General features: G+C 57.3%; 1 protein-coding gene across 5 annotated transcripts in view; it reads right to left on the minus strand.

Moving 5' to 3' along the window:
* Nucleotides 1-17749, minus strand: part of GTF2IRD1 (GTF2I repeat domain containing 1) — a 111747-nt gene that overhangs the window by 73507 nt on the left and 20491 nt on the right. For all 5 annotated transcript variants that reach the window (XM_060033135.1, XM_060033132.1, XM_060033134.1 and 2 more), the window contains exons 2-3: nt 3525-3653; nt 657-798 (exon numbers count right to left, since the gene is read on the minus strand). In XM_060033135.1, the coding sequence (XP_059889118.1) occupies nt 657-798; nt 3525-3647 (265 nt within the window). In that variant the 5' untranslated portion in view covers nt 3648-3653. The remainder of the gene's footprint in view (nt 1-656; nt 799-3524; nt 3654-17749) is intronic.

A 17749-nucleotide genomic window follows, 5' to 3' on the forward strand; every position in this document is an offset into this window, starting at 1 on the left:
CAGCCGAAAGAGCAAACTCCACCTCCATCACTCGTCAGCTGTGTGTCCCCTATGGTTACACTCAATGCATCTCATTTTCTCATTTGTAAACCGGTGATGACTGTTTCCCGAGCCTGCTGGGAACAGTAAACAGCCCCAGCACGTGGCCCAGCCCGTGGCTCTATTTATCACATCATCCCTAACTGCTCCCGTTTCTAGAGCATTTCCTACGTGCTGGACAAGTCCTCAGTCACTTCATCCCCACGGGCCACCAGGAGGCGGCTCCGAGATTCTGCTACTGTAACAGGGTCAGCGCCAGCCTCTGACGTCAGGATAAGCGAGTTCGTGCTCAAAGGGTGTCGCCCACAACAGGCGCTAAGTATTAGCTGAGCACGTGCACTGGGTCCCTGCATCAGGGCCGCACAGGAACTGGGCCACAGTGTCCCCTTCTGTCCACGAGCACAGGAGGCAGCTAGGTCTGGCCTGCCCGGAGTCTCTATCGGCCGAGGGGCTGCTGTGTGACTCCAACGAAAACGGTGGCCGCCCCTGACGACGCCACATTGGGAAGCTTGCGGCAGCCCCTCCTACCCAGTGCCTCCTCCCACACAGGGCCACCCGGTGTTGCTCCTCCCCTCGGGGACAGTGGGGACTGGCCCTCTGGAGCCCCGGGTACTCACGGCAGAACCTGAGGAAGTCTGACTGCAGCTCCTTGCGGGTGTTCAGGAACATCCTCCCCTTGTCGGTGCCGACCACGAAGGCGCTCTCATCGTGCACAGCGACACAGGCCACTTCTGCGTTCAGCTTGGAGAGCGCTGAGCACTGCGGGGGAGCAGGGGTGTGAGCCGGGGGGAGGACCCCCCACTCCGGACACCCCCAGTACCAGCTTTGTGTGAGCCGGGGGAAGGACCCCCTACTCTGGACACCCCCAGTGCCAGCTGTGGGGGGTGGGAGGTGAGCTCCCAGCTGCCCGAGATCCCACCAGCAGCTCCAGGGAGAGGTCACCGTCCCGACATTCTGGGTCTTAGACTGCAGCGGGAATGAACGAACAACACCCACGGAGCTCGGCCAAGGTCAGGGGAAGAAGACAAGGTTCCAGGGGCTAGAGGAGGACGCGGCCTGTGCCCCTTCCTCCTCCTTGCTCTGGGGGGGGCTTCCTGCCTCGGGCCTGGCCCCAGCCTCAGGGATGATCCTGTCCTGGGCTCTCCAAGTCCTGGATGAGGAGGTGGGAGGGGTCCCAGGAGAACCAAGGCACAGACAGATCCAGGCTTCAATCCTGCATCGGCCTCCTCCTGCAGGTCACGCCCTTCTCTGGGCCCCAATTTCCAAATGTGCAGAATGCGGACAAGCGGCCCAGCTCCCAGAGTTGTGATGGGCTTGTTGTGGGGATTCAATGGGGCCCGGCTGGTGGGAAAAAGTCTCTAAACCGGGGCATCCCGTGTGGGTATGAGGCAAAGAGGTTCTTTTTGCAGCCCCAGAGTTGAGATTGGCAGGCCTACTGCACAGGAAGCCCTAACACAGGGGGCCCTGCGACCGAGACCACCAGCATCTCAGGCCTACTTCACTGGGAAAACCCTGCCTGCAAAGCTCGTGGCATACGGTCGGTGCTTGATAAATGCTGGTTTTTTTCTGAGTTAGCGCTCTGCGGACAGTCGGGAAGCCTGGCTTCTAATCGCAGTTCCACTGCTGTGTGATCTAGGACAGGTTCTACAACCTCTCTGAGCCGTGATCATGCCTTTAGTGCCAGCTCCGGCTTGCAGTCGCTCCGGTGAGGAAGCTGGGGACATCTCAGGGCCAGCAGGACTGTCCCCCGGGAGCTCCTGGGGGCAGGGATGGTGTTCATTTCCGCCTCTCTAAGATGAAAACCAAACCCCACTGCTCCCTTGCCTTGTGGCAACACTGTATAACAAAGACGATAAACGGATTCAACCGTTTCCAAGGAGTGGCCAGCAGAGCTGGAGGAGAGCCTTCCCTGCGCTGCATGGTCACTTCTCAGCTGAGGAAGCTGAGGCCACAGCAGGGAGTAGACTCACCCAAAGGCACAGAGAATGGGGGTCAGGAGGAAATGCCTGGAAAAGGGTCTGAGGCTGGGCGGGAGGAGGTGATGAACGGACAGCACTTTGGCCCCAGTCTTCCTGCAGGCCGCCTGAGAACCTGGCCCCAGGCCCGCTGGGTGCCGGCGTTAAGTCACAGCCAAGTAAGTGCCGCTGTCACCCACGAGGTCCCTCAGGAAACCTGTAAAGGTCTTGTCACAGGGCGGGGGGAGCTTGTCTTGTTCATGCCACCAGGACAGCTACAGGGTCACTGGCTCCTCCAAGGACCCTCTGAAAGACCCTCTAGACCAGCACTGGACCCTGGAATTTCTGCAATGATGAAAATGTTCTATTTCTACACTGTCTGATACCACAGCCACTAGCCACATGTGGCCACTGAACTCTTGAAATGAAGCTAGTGTGATGGAGTAACTGAATTGTTTAATTTTCACAAATTACAATTTAAATATCGACTGTCACATGTGGCTAGTGGCTGTGGCATTGGCCGTCGCTGCCTGTGTCAACTGTACCTCCACCACCACACCAAGCTGACACTGCTACCGGCACAGGGCTGAGCTCCTGGGGCCCCCCCTCCTCATGAAGGCCACTCTGTACAGGGGAGGGGTCAAACCCAGCTGGCCTTCCCAGGGGTGTCTACCACCTCTGCCCCAAATACCACCTAAGCAGCCCTTGAGCTGCCTGCAGCTGGAATAGCCTGGAGGGAGGCCCTTTGTCCTTGGGAAACTGTAGACTTTGCCCCTGGGAGCCCACTTTAAAAACTGATCATGCTGTGTGACATCAGGCAAAGTACTGCCCTCTCTGAAGTTCAACTTCACTGAACCAAAATGCAGGGGGTGCAGCTACCTGATGCCAGACAGAATTTTTTTTTTTTTTTTAAGACACCTGCCCACCCTCTATCACAGAACTTGCCCCAGGAAAAGTCTACAGGAAAATGACGTTATTATTTTCTCTCTCCCTCTCTTTTTTGTTTTTTTGGCTGAGCCGTGCAGCTCATGGGATCTTAGTTCCCCTACTGGGGATCAAACCCGGGCCCTTGGCAGTGAAAGCTCTGAGTCCTAACTGCTAGACCGCCAGGGAATTCCCTGTTATTTTCTCATTTGGGATAAACTGCTATAGGTTTAGGTACGGAGGCAAGGGTGCCAGAGGAGTGATGCAGTTACAGCCCTGGCTTTAACAACAGGGGTGACAGCTTTCTAATGAATCACTGACGCATTACCCTCCAGGTGACCTGCTGGGAGGCAGACTTGTGACCATCCCAGGGACGGGACGTCAACTGTAAGAGGTGACGAAACGAAGACAGGGTGAGGGGGCGAGGGGGCGAGGGCTGGAGTCCCACACACTTGACCTCACTTAAGCCTCCCACCCCCGGCGTCGGCAGACGGGCCTCGTAGCAGACGGGGACTCTGAGGCTCAGGCCGGCGAGGGCTCCTGTGAGCAGCAGAGCTTACGAAGGCTGGCTGCCCCGTTCCTCCCGGGACGGGCAGGGGCCCTCACCATGGAATCTAAGGCAGACACGAGGCTCGTGATGATCTCGTCTTTGCGGGCGATGGCGGAGTTCCAGCGGTCAGGCCCACAGCCGTTTGTGGGGACGTCGCAGCGCTTTCCCAGCAAGGCCATGGTCGCCTGGATGGAGGAAGGGAAGAGGCGGAGGTGGCCGTGGGCCATAGGGCGTGGCATGCCACCACTAACCCACCAGGCCCCCGGGATCCCCAAGGCCACCTCGACTTCCCGGGTGGGACAAATCAAGAGCTGGCCTTTTCTTCACCTAAGGGTCTTACATGCATGATGGGGTTTGAGCTCTGACAGGCCTGGACACACAGCACCTGCACACAGGTGTGGGAACAGACAGCAGGATAACGGAGGCGGGTGCCTCAGGGCACGTCTCCCGAGTCTGCACCCCCACAGCCAAAGCCACAAGCAGTGTGCCCGGCAGGCCCTAAACGCCAACTCTCCCCACGCACACCCCTCTGGCCATGGCCCTCCCTTGCCCACACACCCTCCATAGCGCCCTGCTGCCCACATTAGCTCCTGACTCCTCAGCTTGGTATTCAAGGGTCTAGACTCTTGTCCCTCGCCTCAACTCCTCCTTATACCCCATGCTCTAGGCACTCTAAGTGTCACCATCCTCCAAACATATGGACATCCTTCACGGCTCCTCAGCTGTCACCAGTTCTGTTCTCCCTGAGTGCCCTCCCTGGCCCCTTTGGCATCTACTGACTGCCCCCTTAGCTTTTTTTTTTTTTTTTTTTTGTGGTACGTGGGCCTCTCACTGTCGTGGCCTCTCCCGTTGCGGAGCACAGGCTCCGGACGCGCAGGCTCAGCGGCCATGGCTCACGGGCCCAGCCGCTCCGCAGCATGTGGGATCTTCCCGGACCGGGGCATGAACCCACGTCCCCTGCATCGGCAGGCAGACTCTCAACCACTGTGCCACCAGGGAAGCCCTGCCCCCTTAGCTTTTAATTGTCACCTCTGCTGGGAAGGTGCCCCGGATTGCCCCACCTCCTGCCCCTTCCTGCCCAGGCTGGTCAGGTGTCCCTGGCCTCCCACCTGTCCCCAAGCCCCCCATCACAGCTGTGTATCAAGTCACATGCTCCCCGGGGGAAGGCCGCCACCCCAAGGCCGTGGAATTTCGGTCTACTTCCTGGCTTCCAGGACTGAATCTCAGAGGTGCAGAGAGATACCACGGGGCAGAGGCCCCTTCACCTCAGGTGAGGTTTCCCCAACATAGGACGTTGCCCCTCGTCATGAGGTTCCCGGAAGACAGAGCTGTATCCTCCCCCCTTGCTGAGGTGCCCTCATCGGGGCTACAGCAGGCAGGGAACAAGTCTGCTGGCCCTGTATTACCCAGCCGGGCCTGGGCCCCACTAGATACAAAGGTCAGCCTCCCTCGGTCCCCGATCCATCCTGCCCCTCCCTTTCCTGACCCAGGAATCAGGTCCAGGGGGCCCACCCACAGGATGCCCCAGTGCCAGCATCTTCCTATGGGGCAGCTGTCCCCTCGCCAATCCAAGCAAAGGAGAAGGTAGAGGGCAGAGGCAGGAACGCTCAGTTCCCTCCCCGGGCTCAGACCTTCTAGTGCTCTGTGCAAGGGCCCCAGGTGGCCAGTTCAGGGGTGGGATCAGGGAACAGAGCTGCAGGCATCGGAGGGAGCCTGTGAGTCCTGCCCTCTCTGCTTCTTGGGGGTAAAGGAGTCTGTGCATGTAACTGGGGTTGGGGGTCGGAGGTCCTGGGTAGGTGATGGCTGGGCCTGGCACCTAATATAGTGCCAAGTCCACAGTGTCTTCTGCCCCCTGGACTGTAAGCTCTATGAGGTCAGGGACTGGTCTGCCAATCACTGCTGCACCCCCAGCGTCCAGCTCAGTGTAGTCCAAACCACAGACTGTAGCCTTTTAGTGGGTTGTAAAATCGATGACATGGAACAGCAACCAGAGCACGTCACACATAACAAGGTGAGATGCATCCAATGACGGAGACGGAAACATTCAAAGGAATTAGGGATGCAGCAGAGCTTGGCTCTGGACTCCGTCCTGGCCCAAGTTGGCTACTTGGCTGTACATAAATACTGATTTTAATAAGAGGCCAGGGACTTACCTGGTGGCGCAGGGGTTAAGAATCTGCCTGCCAATGCAGGGGACACGAGTTCGAGCCCTGGTCTGGGAAGATCCCCCATGCCGTGGAGCAACTAAGCCCGCGAGCCACAACTACTGAGCCCGTGTGCTGCAGCTACTGAAGCCCGCGCGCCTAGAGCCCATGCTCCGCAATAAGAGAAGCCACCGCAACGAGAAGCCTGCGCACCGCAACGGAGAGTAGCCCCCGCTCGCTGCAACTAGAGAAAAGCCGGCGCGCAGCAACGAAGACCCAACACAGCCAAAAATAAATAAAATAAATTAAAACAAAACAAAACAAACAAAAACAAAATAACTGGCCAGGTCAGCAGTTGGCCAAAATGTGTATGGGTTCACTTCGAAATGTTTATAAAATGTATTTCTCCTCCTAGGTTGCCTTATTTATTTATTTATTTTTGGCCGTGCTGTGTGCATGTGGGATCTTAGTTCCCCGACCAGGGATCCGAACCTGTGATCCCTGCACTGGAAGCGTGGAGCCCTAACCACTGGACCACCAGGGAAGTCCCGGTTGCCTTATTTTTAATAAAAGCTCGAAACCCACGTTATCAGGGATGCTGAGGGTATGACAGGCCCCAGTGGGACCTGCTAATGGACCAAGCATCAGCCAGGGGCCTTCTGTGGCACGAAGCCCAATCGCAGGTCTGTTGCACGACCAGCTGAGAGGTTTGCCTGCCTGGGGCGCGTGAAGTCTTGCCTCCTCCCCTCAGCCGCCCCCTGCCCCCCAGTCCCTTGAGCCACTTCCAGAAAGGCCTCAGGCTGCCAGCCTCCCAGCTGCTGGAGCCCAAATCGAATCAGGGCAAAGCAGGAGGCACCAGACAGTGCGCCAGCCCTGGCCTCCGGTCGCCCCAGACGGCTGCTGGCTCCTTCCGGCAAAGGTCCTAATCCATTTAGAAAGGAGCCAGGGACTCAGGGACGGAGGAGGAGGGGGCCGGGCTGTGGGCCATCCCCTGACTTCTAGTCCGTCCGGGCTCCCAGGACGCTCTGTCTGGAGCCGGAGCCCAAGGAGGCCGAGCCCTAGGCAGCTGGGTGCGTTTGGGTAGGAGGGCAGAAGATCTTCCCGGGCCTTGGAGCGAGGGGCAGGCTCCCGTGGCTGGAGCGGCTGTGGGTGGAACAGGGGAACCAGAGCGCTGGGCTGGGAGCCACGAGCCATGAACCACGCACACAGTGAGACCCAGGCCTGAGGCTGCCAGGACCGCATTGGACCAACCACCTAATTCCCCCGTTTTCTCATTTGTAAGGTGGGGCTACTTCTAATCTGAAAACGAGGGAGAAGACAACCACCCAATGAAACCAACAAACAACACAGAACAGAGCGCGAAGTATGCTAGTTAACCAGGAGGCAAGTGCCCAAAAAACGAACAGGACAAAGTCCCCAGGGGGAGTGGATGGCAAGAACAGAGGCCACTGCCTGAGCCGTCACACACGCCACACACCAGCAAGTGAGGACAAGGGGCCGGGTGAGGCTGGAGGCAGCTAAGGGCTGCTCTGTGTCACCTGAGAGAGGATATCAGAAGTGACATCCTGGGTGATGGGTGGCTGGCTCCTGACCTGAGGCACAAGTGGCCAGGAAGCCCTCAGTGACAAGGGACTTCCACCCACCCCCAGGTTCCTGGGGGGGTAAGGCCTACGAGGGCCAAGAGGCAGCAGGGGGCTGTGAGCATCCCTCCCCAAACCCTTCTCCCAGGGCTGCCAAGGGCCACACACCTGGCTTCCGCCCCACCTCCCGGCCACGTCCCTCCTGGCACTGACCGCTGACCGCTGGAGGGTCCTGGGCCCTCTTCTCATCCCCGTCCCACTCCCTCCCTCGCTGCGAGGCAATCTCACGGCTTACATGTCACCTGTATGCTGGGGACTCTCCACTTCTCTGTCCCCTCCCCCGTCTCCTGAGATGCTACCTCCTCCCCCGTCTCCTGTTCAACGTCTAACAAGCAACCCAAACGGAACACGGCCCGCGCTTCCCGCTCAGATCCGCTCCTCTCCTGCCATCAGCTCAGATGCAGGCTGACGCTGAGGCCTCACCCCCGGCTCTCTTCTGCCACGTCCCTGAAACAATCCAGCGAGAGTCCTGCGAGCTCGGCTCCAGGATGCACCCAGGTCTGCCCGCTTCTCGCCGCCTCCCCGTCCAGGCCACCATCCTCGCTCACCCACGTGGGGACAGTGGCTCCCCACTGTAGCCTCCCTGCCCTCCTCCTGCCCCCACGGTCCCCCTGCAAGCAGCTGCCACACCAGTCTCACGCGGCTCTCCCGCTAAGAAGCTTCCAGGGGGTTCCCACCGCGGGCAGAATGTCACCTCCCCACGCTGCAGGCTGTGTGACCTGGGCCTGTCTGCCCTCCCCGCTCTGTGCTGGTTCCAGCACCGCCCTCCTTCTGTCCCCAAAACACACCGTGTGCTCCCTTCTGGGGCCTCGGACTCGCGGCTCCTCCCGCCCGGAAGGTTCTGCCCGGTCCCCGTCTCCTCCCGCTGCCCCCTTCGCTCCATCAGGCCTCCCCACAACCACCAGGTCCTCTGCGCCTTCCCTGACCCAGCAGCCAGGCGGCAGCCCCCACCCCTTCGTTTATTTCCTTCATAACATCCGAAGTGACCTGTTCACGTGCGTCCTGCCAGATTTCCCCACCTGGAACGTGGCCCCGGGAGACCAGAGGCTGTCAGGTTTACCAAACCTTCACTGCCTTGAGCACCTGCCTGGGATTTCAGGGACACTCAACAAATATTCGGGGAAACGGGGACTTCCCTGGCCGTCCAGTGATTAGGACTCCGAGCTTCCACTGCACGGGGCATGGGTTCGATCCCTGGTCACGGAACTAAGATTGGGGAGCTAAGATCCTGCGTGCCGCGTGGAGTGGCCCAAAACAAAAATATCTGGGGAACTGACAAGTGTGATGGTCAGCCACTTTGGGTGGGAGCCAGGATGTTTGCAAGCTAGAAGCAGGGTGGTCTGACAACAATAAAAAGGTAACATGGGGGACTGCAACTTTGGATGTATTTGGATCACGAAGGAGGAACAGTCCAGGAACTGAAAATGAGGGAGGCTGCTGGGTCAGACAGGTGTCCTGCACAGGTGCTCCTCCAAGCGTGGTCCCAAGGACCTGCAGCATCAGCACCGCCTCGACGCTTGTCACAATGTGAGCCGCCTTCCTTGCTATATCATCACTCCGTCACAGACGGTAGTGGGCATGAGCTCGTCCATCTGTCCCTCTGTCACCAAGCCCGGTCCTCTCCCGTCAACATGCTCCATGAGGACTGTACCCCTCACACCTGCCAGGACGCGGGGAGCAGGAAGACCGGCCGATCGAATCCACTGCTGATGCTCAGGCAGGCTGAACAACTCGCCCTGGTTTGCCCGGGACCTTCCTGCGCTTAGCACAGAAACCCCTTAGTCCCAGGCAAAGCAGGATGGCTGGTCTCCCCATGACACAGGGACCAGCAGAGCCGGGAGCCCAAAGGCCCCTCTCGGCCACTGAGGACAAGGACAGACACCAATAAGGAAGGCAAACCATGGACATTAGGTCCTGCCTTTGGGTCCAAAATATCCAATTTCAGTTAGAGATGAGAGACAGGCTTGGGGGCTCCTCAGGGGAGGGGACAAAGGGGGAGGGTCTGCCAGAGGAGAAGGCAGGGCTGTTTCATCCAGGAGATCACAGGAGGGGAGGAAGCCACGCTCTTGATGTGTTTGAAGGTCACACAGGGACCAGAGGGGACAACCTTGTTTTATAAAGCCCCAAAAGGCAGAGCTGGGGCAGGTGGAGGGAAGATCTGGGTCCCCGGTCTGCAGGGACACTGCTGTATGACACCTGCCCCATCACCCGGCTTTGCCCATGTGTGAGTGAGGCGGGCAGGTGGCCCAGCTGCCGCCAACACCTGCCGGTCCAGCTCCCAGCTTCCTGGGGCCCTCCCCCAGAAGCCCTGAGGTGACAAGTCTACCTCAGGCCCCGGACGCTGTATTTTTCAGCCCCGGGAGATTCTGACACGCAGTCAGCTACAGGGCCTGGATGATCTCTGGGGATGTTTCCAAGCAGCTCAGTTTTTCTGCCCGCCGCCTGCCTCCTACACTCGTCCAGGATTCCTGGCCCAGACAGTGGCAGCTTTGCTGGCCGCCGAGAGGTAGAGGCCTTCCCGGTCCCTGAGCCAAAGATTAGCTGAGTGCTGTGTCCATGGCTGAGTCACCGCTGCCCCAACGCAAGGCAGACTTGCCCCCGGGAGGGAGGCCCCCGTGGCAGCCAGGCCCAGAAAGGCCACTCCCCCGGGCCCTGGGAGAGGGTGAGGAGACAGCACTTGGGCTGGGGTTTCCAATCCTAAACAACCCGCACTGGGCCACTAAGAGGCTAAGGGGGGACTGTCCTTGAACTTGTCCTTACTGCTGTCCATGGCCTGGGCATGGCCTTGGGAAGACAGGTGCTCACTCTGGAGGGAACCTGACCTCCCCCAGTGACAGGGGGCCCCGCAGGAGAAGTGGATGGGGCTGATGGGGGGGAGGGGAGAAGGGTGTGTAGGCAAAAAATCAGGGCTGCAGATAAACGTTCCAGCTCAACCCATAAAAAAAAACCCTTTCCCCACCCACCATCCTAGACGCCCCCTTCACCCAGGGGTTCAGCACCCCCCACGCCCCTTCCCTCCTTGCCCTGCTTCCCCTGCCAGCTCCCTCTTCCTCTCCCTGGCTGAAGAGCCACTCTCTTGTCCCCCTCCCCTGGGAGTGCCTGTTTCCGAGCACGCTGACACCTGTGACCTCCACCCCTGGAGGGCAGCAGGATGGAGGGAACTGGGCCCATTTCAAGGGTGAGAAAACCAAGTCCCAGAGGCAGCACAGTTTTGCTCCAAGTGAGTGATGAAGCCAGGATGAGATCAGGGACATCTGACACTCACGGTCCGTTCTCTTTTTGCTCCTCCTTGGCGCAGGACTCTTAATTCAGAGGAACGGGGCTAAGGGTGGAACCCCAGGCATGGTGACAGGACAGCCAGGTGGCTGATGAGACCGGTGGGTTGGCCCCACTCCTGGCTGGAGCCGGGCAGACGGGAACCAGGGCAGGGCTTGTGCACAGGACCGCAGGAGCCCAGGCGCTGGTCCTTCACACCGTGAGCCCAGGGACTCGGGGCCGCACGCAGAGGACACGCAAAGTGGGCCAGAGCCAGAACAGCGGGTGCCCAGGGGAGGGAGGGAAGAAGCCGAAGCACTGCTCCCCAGGTGCCCAGGACTGGTTAGGCCCCGACGCACGGTTAATTCTCACAACCACCCTCATTTCACAGAGAAGGATTTCGAGTTTCAAGCGTCCCAAAGCCAGGATGTGGCAAAGCCAGGACCTGAGACCAGATCACACCGACTGATCCCGGTTCCTTCCACCCCACGACGCAGCCTTCAACTCACTTCCCTCTGGAGCAGCGACAGATCGGGGGGCTCAGCCCGGCTGGCAGAGAAGGGGGTCCACCCTGCGCCCTGCTTCCCTGCCCGTGGGACCCCAGGGCAGGCACAGGTAAGGAGACTCCTGGCAGGAGGGTATATTTCTCCTTCCTGGGCCTGCAGGAAGCGAGCCTGTCCCCAGAGCCCAGGGCCACCTTTGACAGGTTCCTTCCCTGGACAGTGGCCCAACTGGGAATCCCAAGTCCCTCAAGTCTCCACCGAGGTTGAAGAGTACTTGTTGAAAGAGGCAGAAGTGTGAGTGAGCATTCATGTGTCAGCATGGGGACGGGTAAAAAAAAGAGACAGTGCGTGTATGACACACACAGAACAAGAGAAGCCACCAGTCAGAGTGAGACCGAGAGGCCTGCCCTCACCAGGCTGGGGAGGGTCACTTGTCCCTGCTGGCTTGGGGGTGAACCGAGAAACAAACGCCACCCGCCCTCCCGCAAGCAGCCTATCTAGGGGGTGGCGAGCAACGGGCTACCCACGGGCCGGGCCTGCAGCAGCCCAGGCCCTCCTCCCACGTGCCGGCGCGTCCGGGTCCCCCAGTATCAGGAGCACACGTGTTGGGCGCCCCTCCTTCCTTTCCACACACATTTGTTGAACCCCGAGGGCTACACTGGGTGCTCATCAGACACCCAGCAAGGCCACACTGGGACAGAACAGCAAGCACACCTCCACCTGGCCATCAGTTGGGTCAAAGTCCCAAGGCAATGTGCTCTGGGGGGGTGGGGCGGGCAGCCTACAACAACTCAGCAGAAGCTGGAGGTCTGGCCACCTGTGGGGAGGCCCCAGGGGAGATGCTTCCCGGGCCTCCTTTCACCCCAATTTGTTTACTTAACACCTCCTGGAAATGACTCAGACAGCCGTGCCTGCCCTCCTAGAGCTCACAGGACCAGTCCACAAAAAATTACAGAACCAGGGATTTCCCTGGTGGTGCAATGGTTAAGAATCTGCCTGCCAATGCAGGGGACACGGGTTCGAGCCCTGGTCTGGGAAGATTCCACATGCCGCGGAGCAACTAAGCCCGTGCGCCACAACTACTGAGCCTGCGCTCTAGAGCCCACGAGCCACAACTACTGAGCCCACGTGCCACAACTACTGAAGCCCGCGCGCCTAGAGCCCGTGCTCCACGGCAAGAGAAGCCACCGCGATGAGACGCCTGCACACTGCAATGAAGAGTAGCCCCGGCTCGCCACAACTAGAGAAAGCCCGCACGCAGCAACGAAGACCCAATGCTGCCAAAAATAAATAAGTTAATTAAAAAAATTACAGAACCATGGAATGAGAATAAGAGGAGAAGCTCACCCAGGCAACAAGGCTTGATATGGGGGAAAAGGGTTCCCCCCCTTTATTTGTTTATCAAATATTTATTTATTTATTTGGCTGTGCCAGGTCTTAATTGTGGCATGTGGGATCTTTAGTTGCAGCATGTGGGATCTAGTTCCCTGACCAGCGATCGAACCCGGGCCCCCTGCATTGGGAGTGCGGAGTCTTAACTGCTGGACCACAAGGGAAGTCCCTACCCCCTTTTATTTAAACAATTTCTGTTTATTTAGCTTTGGAGGAGTCAGGGTTTCCAAACAAGGTTTTCCTGAGTTGATGATTGTTGAGAAGGGTTTTGAAGGGTGAATAGGAGTTCTCTGAGAACACAAATGTACAGACAGTATTCTATCGCATTTCTGTGGAGAGAGGCATAGGCAAGAAGCATGGCTTGGAGATACATAACATTCACTCTATGAGTAAGGGGAAGTGTTGGTTGTACTCACTAAGTGTCAACACTAAAATGAGAGTGGCTGCTCAGTGACCTCTGCTGGAATGGGGCAAGGGGGGAGAGAATGTACCTGGCAAACACATCTCTGACCCACAGGTGAGTGTGAGCACTAGCAACCCAACACATACTTACCCACATCACAGGTGCACACGCAAGTATGCTGATGCAAGTCCTGCTGGGGCTCCCCCCACAGGGAGACAGTCAGAGAGAAAGCACCAACCCAAGCCCAGGCCCAGCACTGCCACACACACAGATGAACAGGACACAAACCTTGCCCTCGGGGGTCACCGTCCTGTCCAAAGTCACTGCTATACCAGGAGATGACCTGATCCCTGATCCCAGCCTCGCTGCCCTCCCTCTGGTGCCCAACACACCAGCCTACAGGCCCCGGGACATGCCTGACCTCTGGCTTCTGGGCCGTAGCACCCCTGTGCCCTTCAGAAGAGACACCCTTCCCTCTGCCTGGCTCACTCTTTGCTGTGGTCAGGCATGTCCTGACCCTCCAGGCTGGCCTGCTGCCCCTCGTCTGGGCACCCACAGCTCCTTCTTCCCTCCAACCCTGCAACTCTCCTTCAGTTAGGATGCAGAGGCGTCTGGGCCCCCATGAGACCACCAGTTCCTGTGTACCCCCAGGCCTGCTGTGTACCAGCCTGGTACACAAAGGCCTGGAAAGGTGTCTGCTGGGAGGGGCTGTTTCTGCAGGTTTGAAAGAATCAGGAGACGTGAACAAGGTGGGTGGGGAGGAAGGGGGCACTCTGGACAGGAGGTGGCATGGGCAAAGACCCTGAGTCACTAGCAAGCACGATGTGGCTCAGGGTCGTCAGTGAGGTTGGGAGGGCGGATGGCTGAAGCACTTTCAACACAGACCACAGTCAGGTTCTGGGACTGTCTAGTAGGAATCCCACCCTTGACCTCAGAGCCTGGGACTGCACTTCAGAGGTCCTGCTCCAGCCCTGGTCCGAGGGGCAAGCAGCCTACAAGCCTAAGAGGACACACCCCGCCACGAGCCCGCATCTGCCCCAGACCACCTTCTGGGCACTCAGGCCCCTGGAATCCACTGGGCAAGCAATTCCCCGACCTGGACCCCCAGGGGGCCTCTCCTCTGGTGTGTCCACCCAAGGCGGCTTTAAACATGATGGCAAATTCTTTGACACTTCTCCCATCCAATGGTGACATCCAATTCCCATCCTCTTGAACATGGGCCTTAATCACTCACTTTTTTAAATTAATTAATTAATTAATCTGGCTGCCCCGGGTCTTAGCTGTGGCTGGCGGGGGTCTTCATTGCCATGTGCGGGATCTTTAGTTGCGGCACACAGGATCTAGTTCCCTGACCAGGGATGGAACCCGGGCCCCCTGCACTGGGAGCAAGGAGTCTTAACTGCTGGACCACCGGGGACGTCCCTTAATCACTCACTTCTAACCAACAGATGTTCTGGAGATGCCACCCTGACCTCCAAGGCCAGGTCCCAAAGGGCGCTTGGTTTCTCCTGGCATCTTGCTCTCTTGGAGACACTGAACATCGGAGCTCTGGGTCAACATATAAGCAGTCTGGCTGTCCTGAAGCCACTGTGCTGGACAGGTTGAGTGGATCTAGAGATGCCTGAGGAGCCCCAGCTCTTTCCCAGGCCAGGCACCAGCCTTGTGAGTAAGGAAGTCTTTGAGACAACCCTGACCCCAGCCATCTTTTGACTGTAATTGTAGGAGAGACCTCGAACAAGAACCATCTAGCTGAGTCTAGTCAAATCCCAAACTGTGAGAGATTAAAATGAGAAATGACTGTTGTTTGACATTGCTAAGTTTGGGGCTATTTGTTATGCAGTGATAGGTAACTGATACACTGAGGGCAGACCATGCAGGTGCAGGTGCATCCCCAGGGGGCAGCTGTTTGGAAGGGCGAATGGAACTTGGGTACATGTTTAGGGTGTCCACAGGCATGTGTGCAAGGTTGCCCCCAGTGTGGGGCAGAGCTGAGATGGCAAGAGAAGCGGGGGTCAGCTGGGAATTTCCACCCACCCCCTCTTCCTGGTTGGTGTATATTACCAGAGAGCCCTTCTATAAGAACAGCTGCTCAAATTTGCCCTTAAGGACTTGTGGTAGGCCCAAAAAAGGCCCCGCAAAGACAGTCATATCCTAATCCCTGGAGCCTGAAATGTCACCTTATATGGAAAAATGACTTTTGCAGATGTGATTAAGTTAATGACCTCGCAATGCGGAGATTATCCTGGATTATCTGGGTGGGCCTTAAATGCCATTACACATATCCTCATAAGGAGGCAGAAGGAGATTTGACCCACACAGAAGGCCACATGAAGACAGAGCAGGGAGAGATGGGAAGATGCCGGCCTTCAATACCGGAGTGATGCGGCCACAAGCCACAGGATGCCAGCAGCCACCAGAAGCCGGAAGAAGCGGGGACAGATTCTCCCTGAGAGCCTCTAGAGATAGCACAACCCTACTGACACCTTGATTTTGACCCAGTGGTACTGATTCTGGTTCTGGTCTCCCACACTCTAAGAAAAAAAATTTTCGGTTTTTTTAAGGCACTAAGTTTATGGTAATTGTTACAGCAGCCTCAGGAGTGAATCCAGGACCCCTTCACTCACCACGTCCCCCTCACAAATCCCCGTCCACATCCTCAACCTCCTGGACACACATTCCTCAGTTCAGACTTTCTACAGAGCTCAGACCTGGGTTTGCTGGAAAGTTCTCCCATCCCTTCCCTATAGGTAATGCCAGGAGCCACCACTGGAAAGAGTTGGATTTTCTCTGGATGCCAGGGGAGCACCTTTGACTCAAGTCTCAATGCCCGAGGTACCAGCTGGGCACTGGAGCCAGTGGAAAAAATACTACCACCACGCCAAAGGCAAGAGCACACACACCACCCAAACACGGCCCCCGCACCATCCGCTGCCATATGCCTGTGTTTCTTGAAAAAGAAGCTTGAGAGAACAAACAAAAAGAAATGTCTCCCCTCCTGAGGGGAGGGGGGGCATCCCTTCTCCCCAGCAGCCCTACCCACCATGGGATCTCCTGTCCCAGGGGCTCCCCAGTGGGGATGGAATTACCTGGGGCCCCGAGTTCTCGCCCCCTCCCCACTGTCCACCCATCGCTGCAGCTGGCAGAGAATAAAGCAGGCCACCGCCCTGACTTCCGCACCAGCGGGGCAGCTGGAGGGGGTCTTACACGGGCCACAGTACAATGGAAGGCAGCCCGGATTTGTGGTTGAGACACCAGAATCCCAACCCCGCCTCTGACCCCAGTCCTTTCCCTCCTCCCTGCTAACAGAGCCCCCGTTATGCCCTGGCACCTAAATTCACACGTGGGGCAGCAAATTTTGGGGACGCCCCGAGGCCTTAGGTCAAGGCAATCCCACTCCCTCACCTGGGATTGGTTTAAGGAGAAGCATGGAACCCACTTCTGGCCACTGAGACACGAGGCTTCTAGGAAAGTTCTCCCTGCTCTTAGAAGGGGACCGAAACGAGGATGTCGGGATGGTCTGAATGTGACACCCCCAACCGTGACAGCCACCTGAGGACCACGAGAGGAGCCAGTACAGGAGGTGACGCCATCACGCAGAGGACAGCAGAGCAGACCCGTGGGAGAACCTGGACGCTCATGATCTGGACCTGCCACCTCCGGGCTTCAGGCTGGATATAATAAAAGCCCACGTTTCATAAGCCTCGCTCAGTGGAAGTCTCTTTTTCTTGTAGCTAAAAGCATCCTAGTTAAGTCAACCTTTACCAGTTGTAAAAAAAAAAACAAAAAAACCCACCCATTTGGGGAATTCCCTGGCAGTCCAAGGGTTAGGACCCGGCGCTTTCACTTTCAGGGCCCGGGTTCAATCCCTGGTTGGGGAACTAAGATCCTGCAAGCCTCGCAGTGTGACCAAAGCAAAAAATCATCCATCTGTTTTTGCCTCCTGGTCTATGTTATAACAGACCAACACTCCTTTTGTAACTGGCGGCTAGAGAGTGGCCATCCCATCTGGTGATCGACCCGCAGAAAGAACCTAGGATTCTGTGGCCAACGGTGTAGCTGGTTCACTCAACCCTCTTCTCTCCTGCCCACAGAGCAGGAACTGGCTGCCCCACCCCTTCCACCTGCTGCCTGGTGGCCAACAGTCCCGTGTGCCTCAGGATGACCAAAGCCACCACCTAGGATGGAAAAGCCAGGGAAGGGAAGGCACTGGTCTCCCTGAAGTCCCAGAAGGCTGCCCCAGGGCTGGGCCACCTGCCTCCAGACTTCTCATTATAGGAGAAAACAAACCCCTCACTTTTTTTTTTTTAATATATTTTTCTTTCTTTCTTTCTTTCTTTCTTTCTTTCTTTCTGGCTGTGTCAGGTCTCAGTTGCGACACATGGGATCTTTTGTTGCATTGCGTGGGCTCTTCGTTGTGGCGCGGGCTTCTCTCCAGTTGTGGTGCCTGGGCTCAGTGGTCATGGCTTGAGGGCTTAGTTGCCCTGCAGCATATGGGATCTTAGTTCCTCAACCAGGGATTGAACCCGCATCCCCTGCACTGGGAGATGGATTCTTTACTACTGGACCACCAGGGAAGTCCCAACCCTCACTTCTTAAGTCTCTGTTTCTCAGATTACTTACAACTGAACACAGTCCTAATGGAAACAGACTCCACGGCAAGCATCTTCATCAAACTCAGACTCACTTCTGCTTCCGTGTCAGGCCACAACCTTTGTTTTTTACTGTCTTTTTAAAAATTTTTATTGAATTTGTTACAATACTGCTTCTGTTTTATGTTTTGGTTTTTTGGCCGCAAGACATGTGGGATCTTAGCTCCCCAACCAGGGACTGAACCTGCACCCCCTGCATTGGAAGGCAAAGTCTTAACCACTGGACCACCAGGGAAGTCCTCCAACCATCTTGCTATATAGTTTATGTTTCTTTACGAATCTTTCAAATCCCTTC

The sequence above is a fragment of the Delphinus delphis genome, chromosome 15 (genome assembly GCF_949987515.2).
Source record: "Delphinus delphis chromosome 15, mDelDel1.2, whole genome shotgun sequence".
NCBI lineage: Eukaryota > Metazoa > Chordata > Mammalia > Artiodactyla > Delphinidae > Delphinus > Delphinus delphis.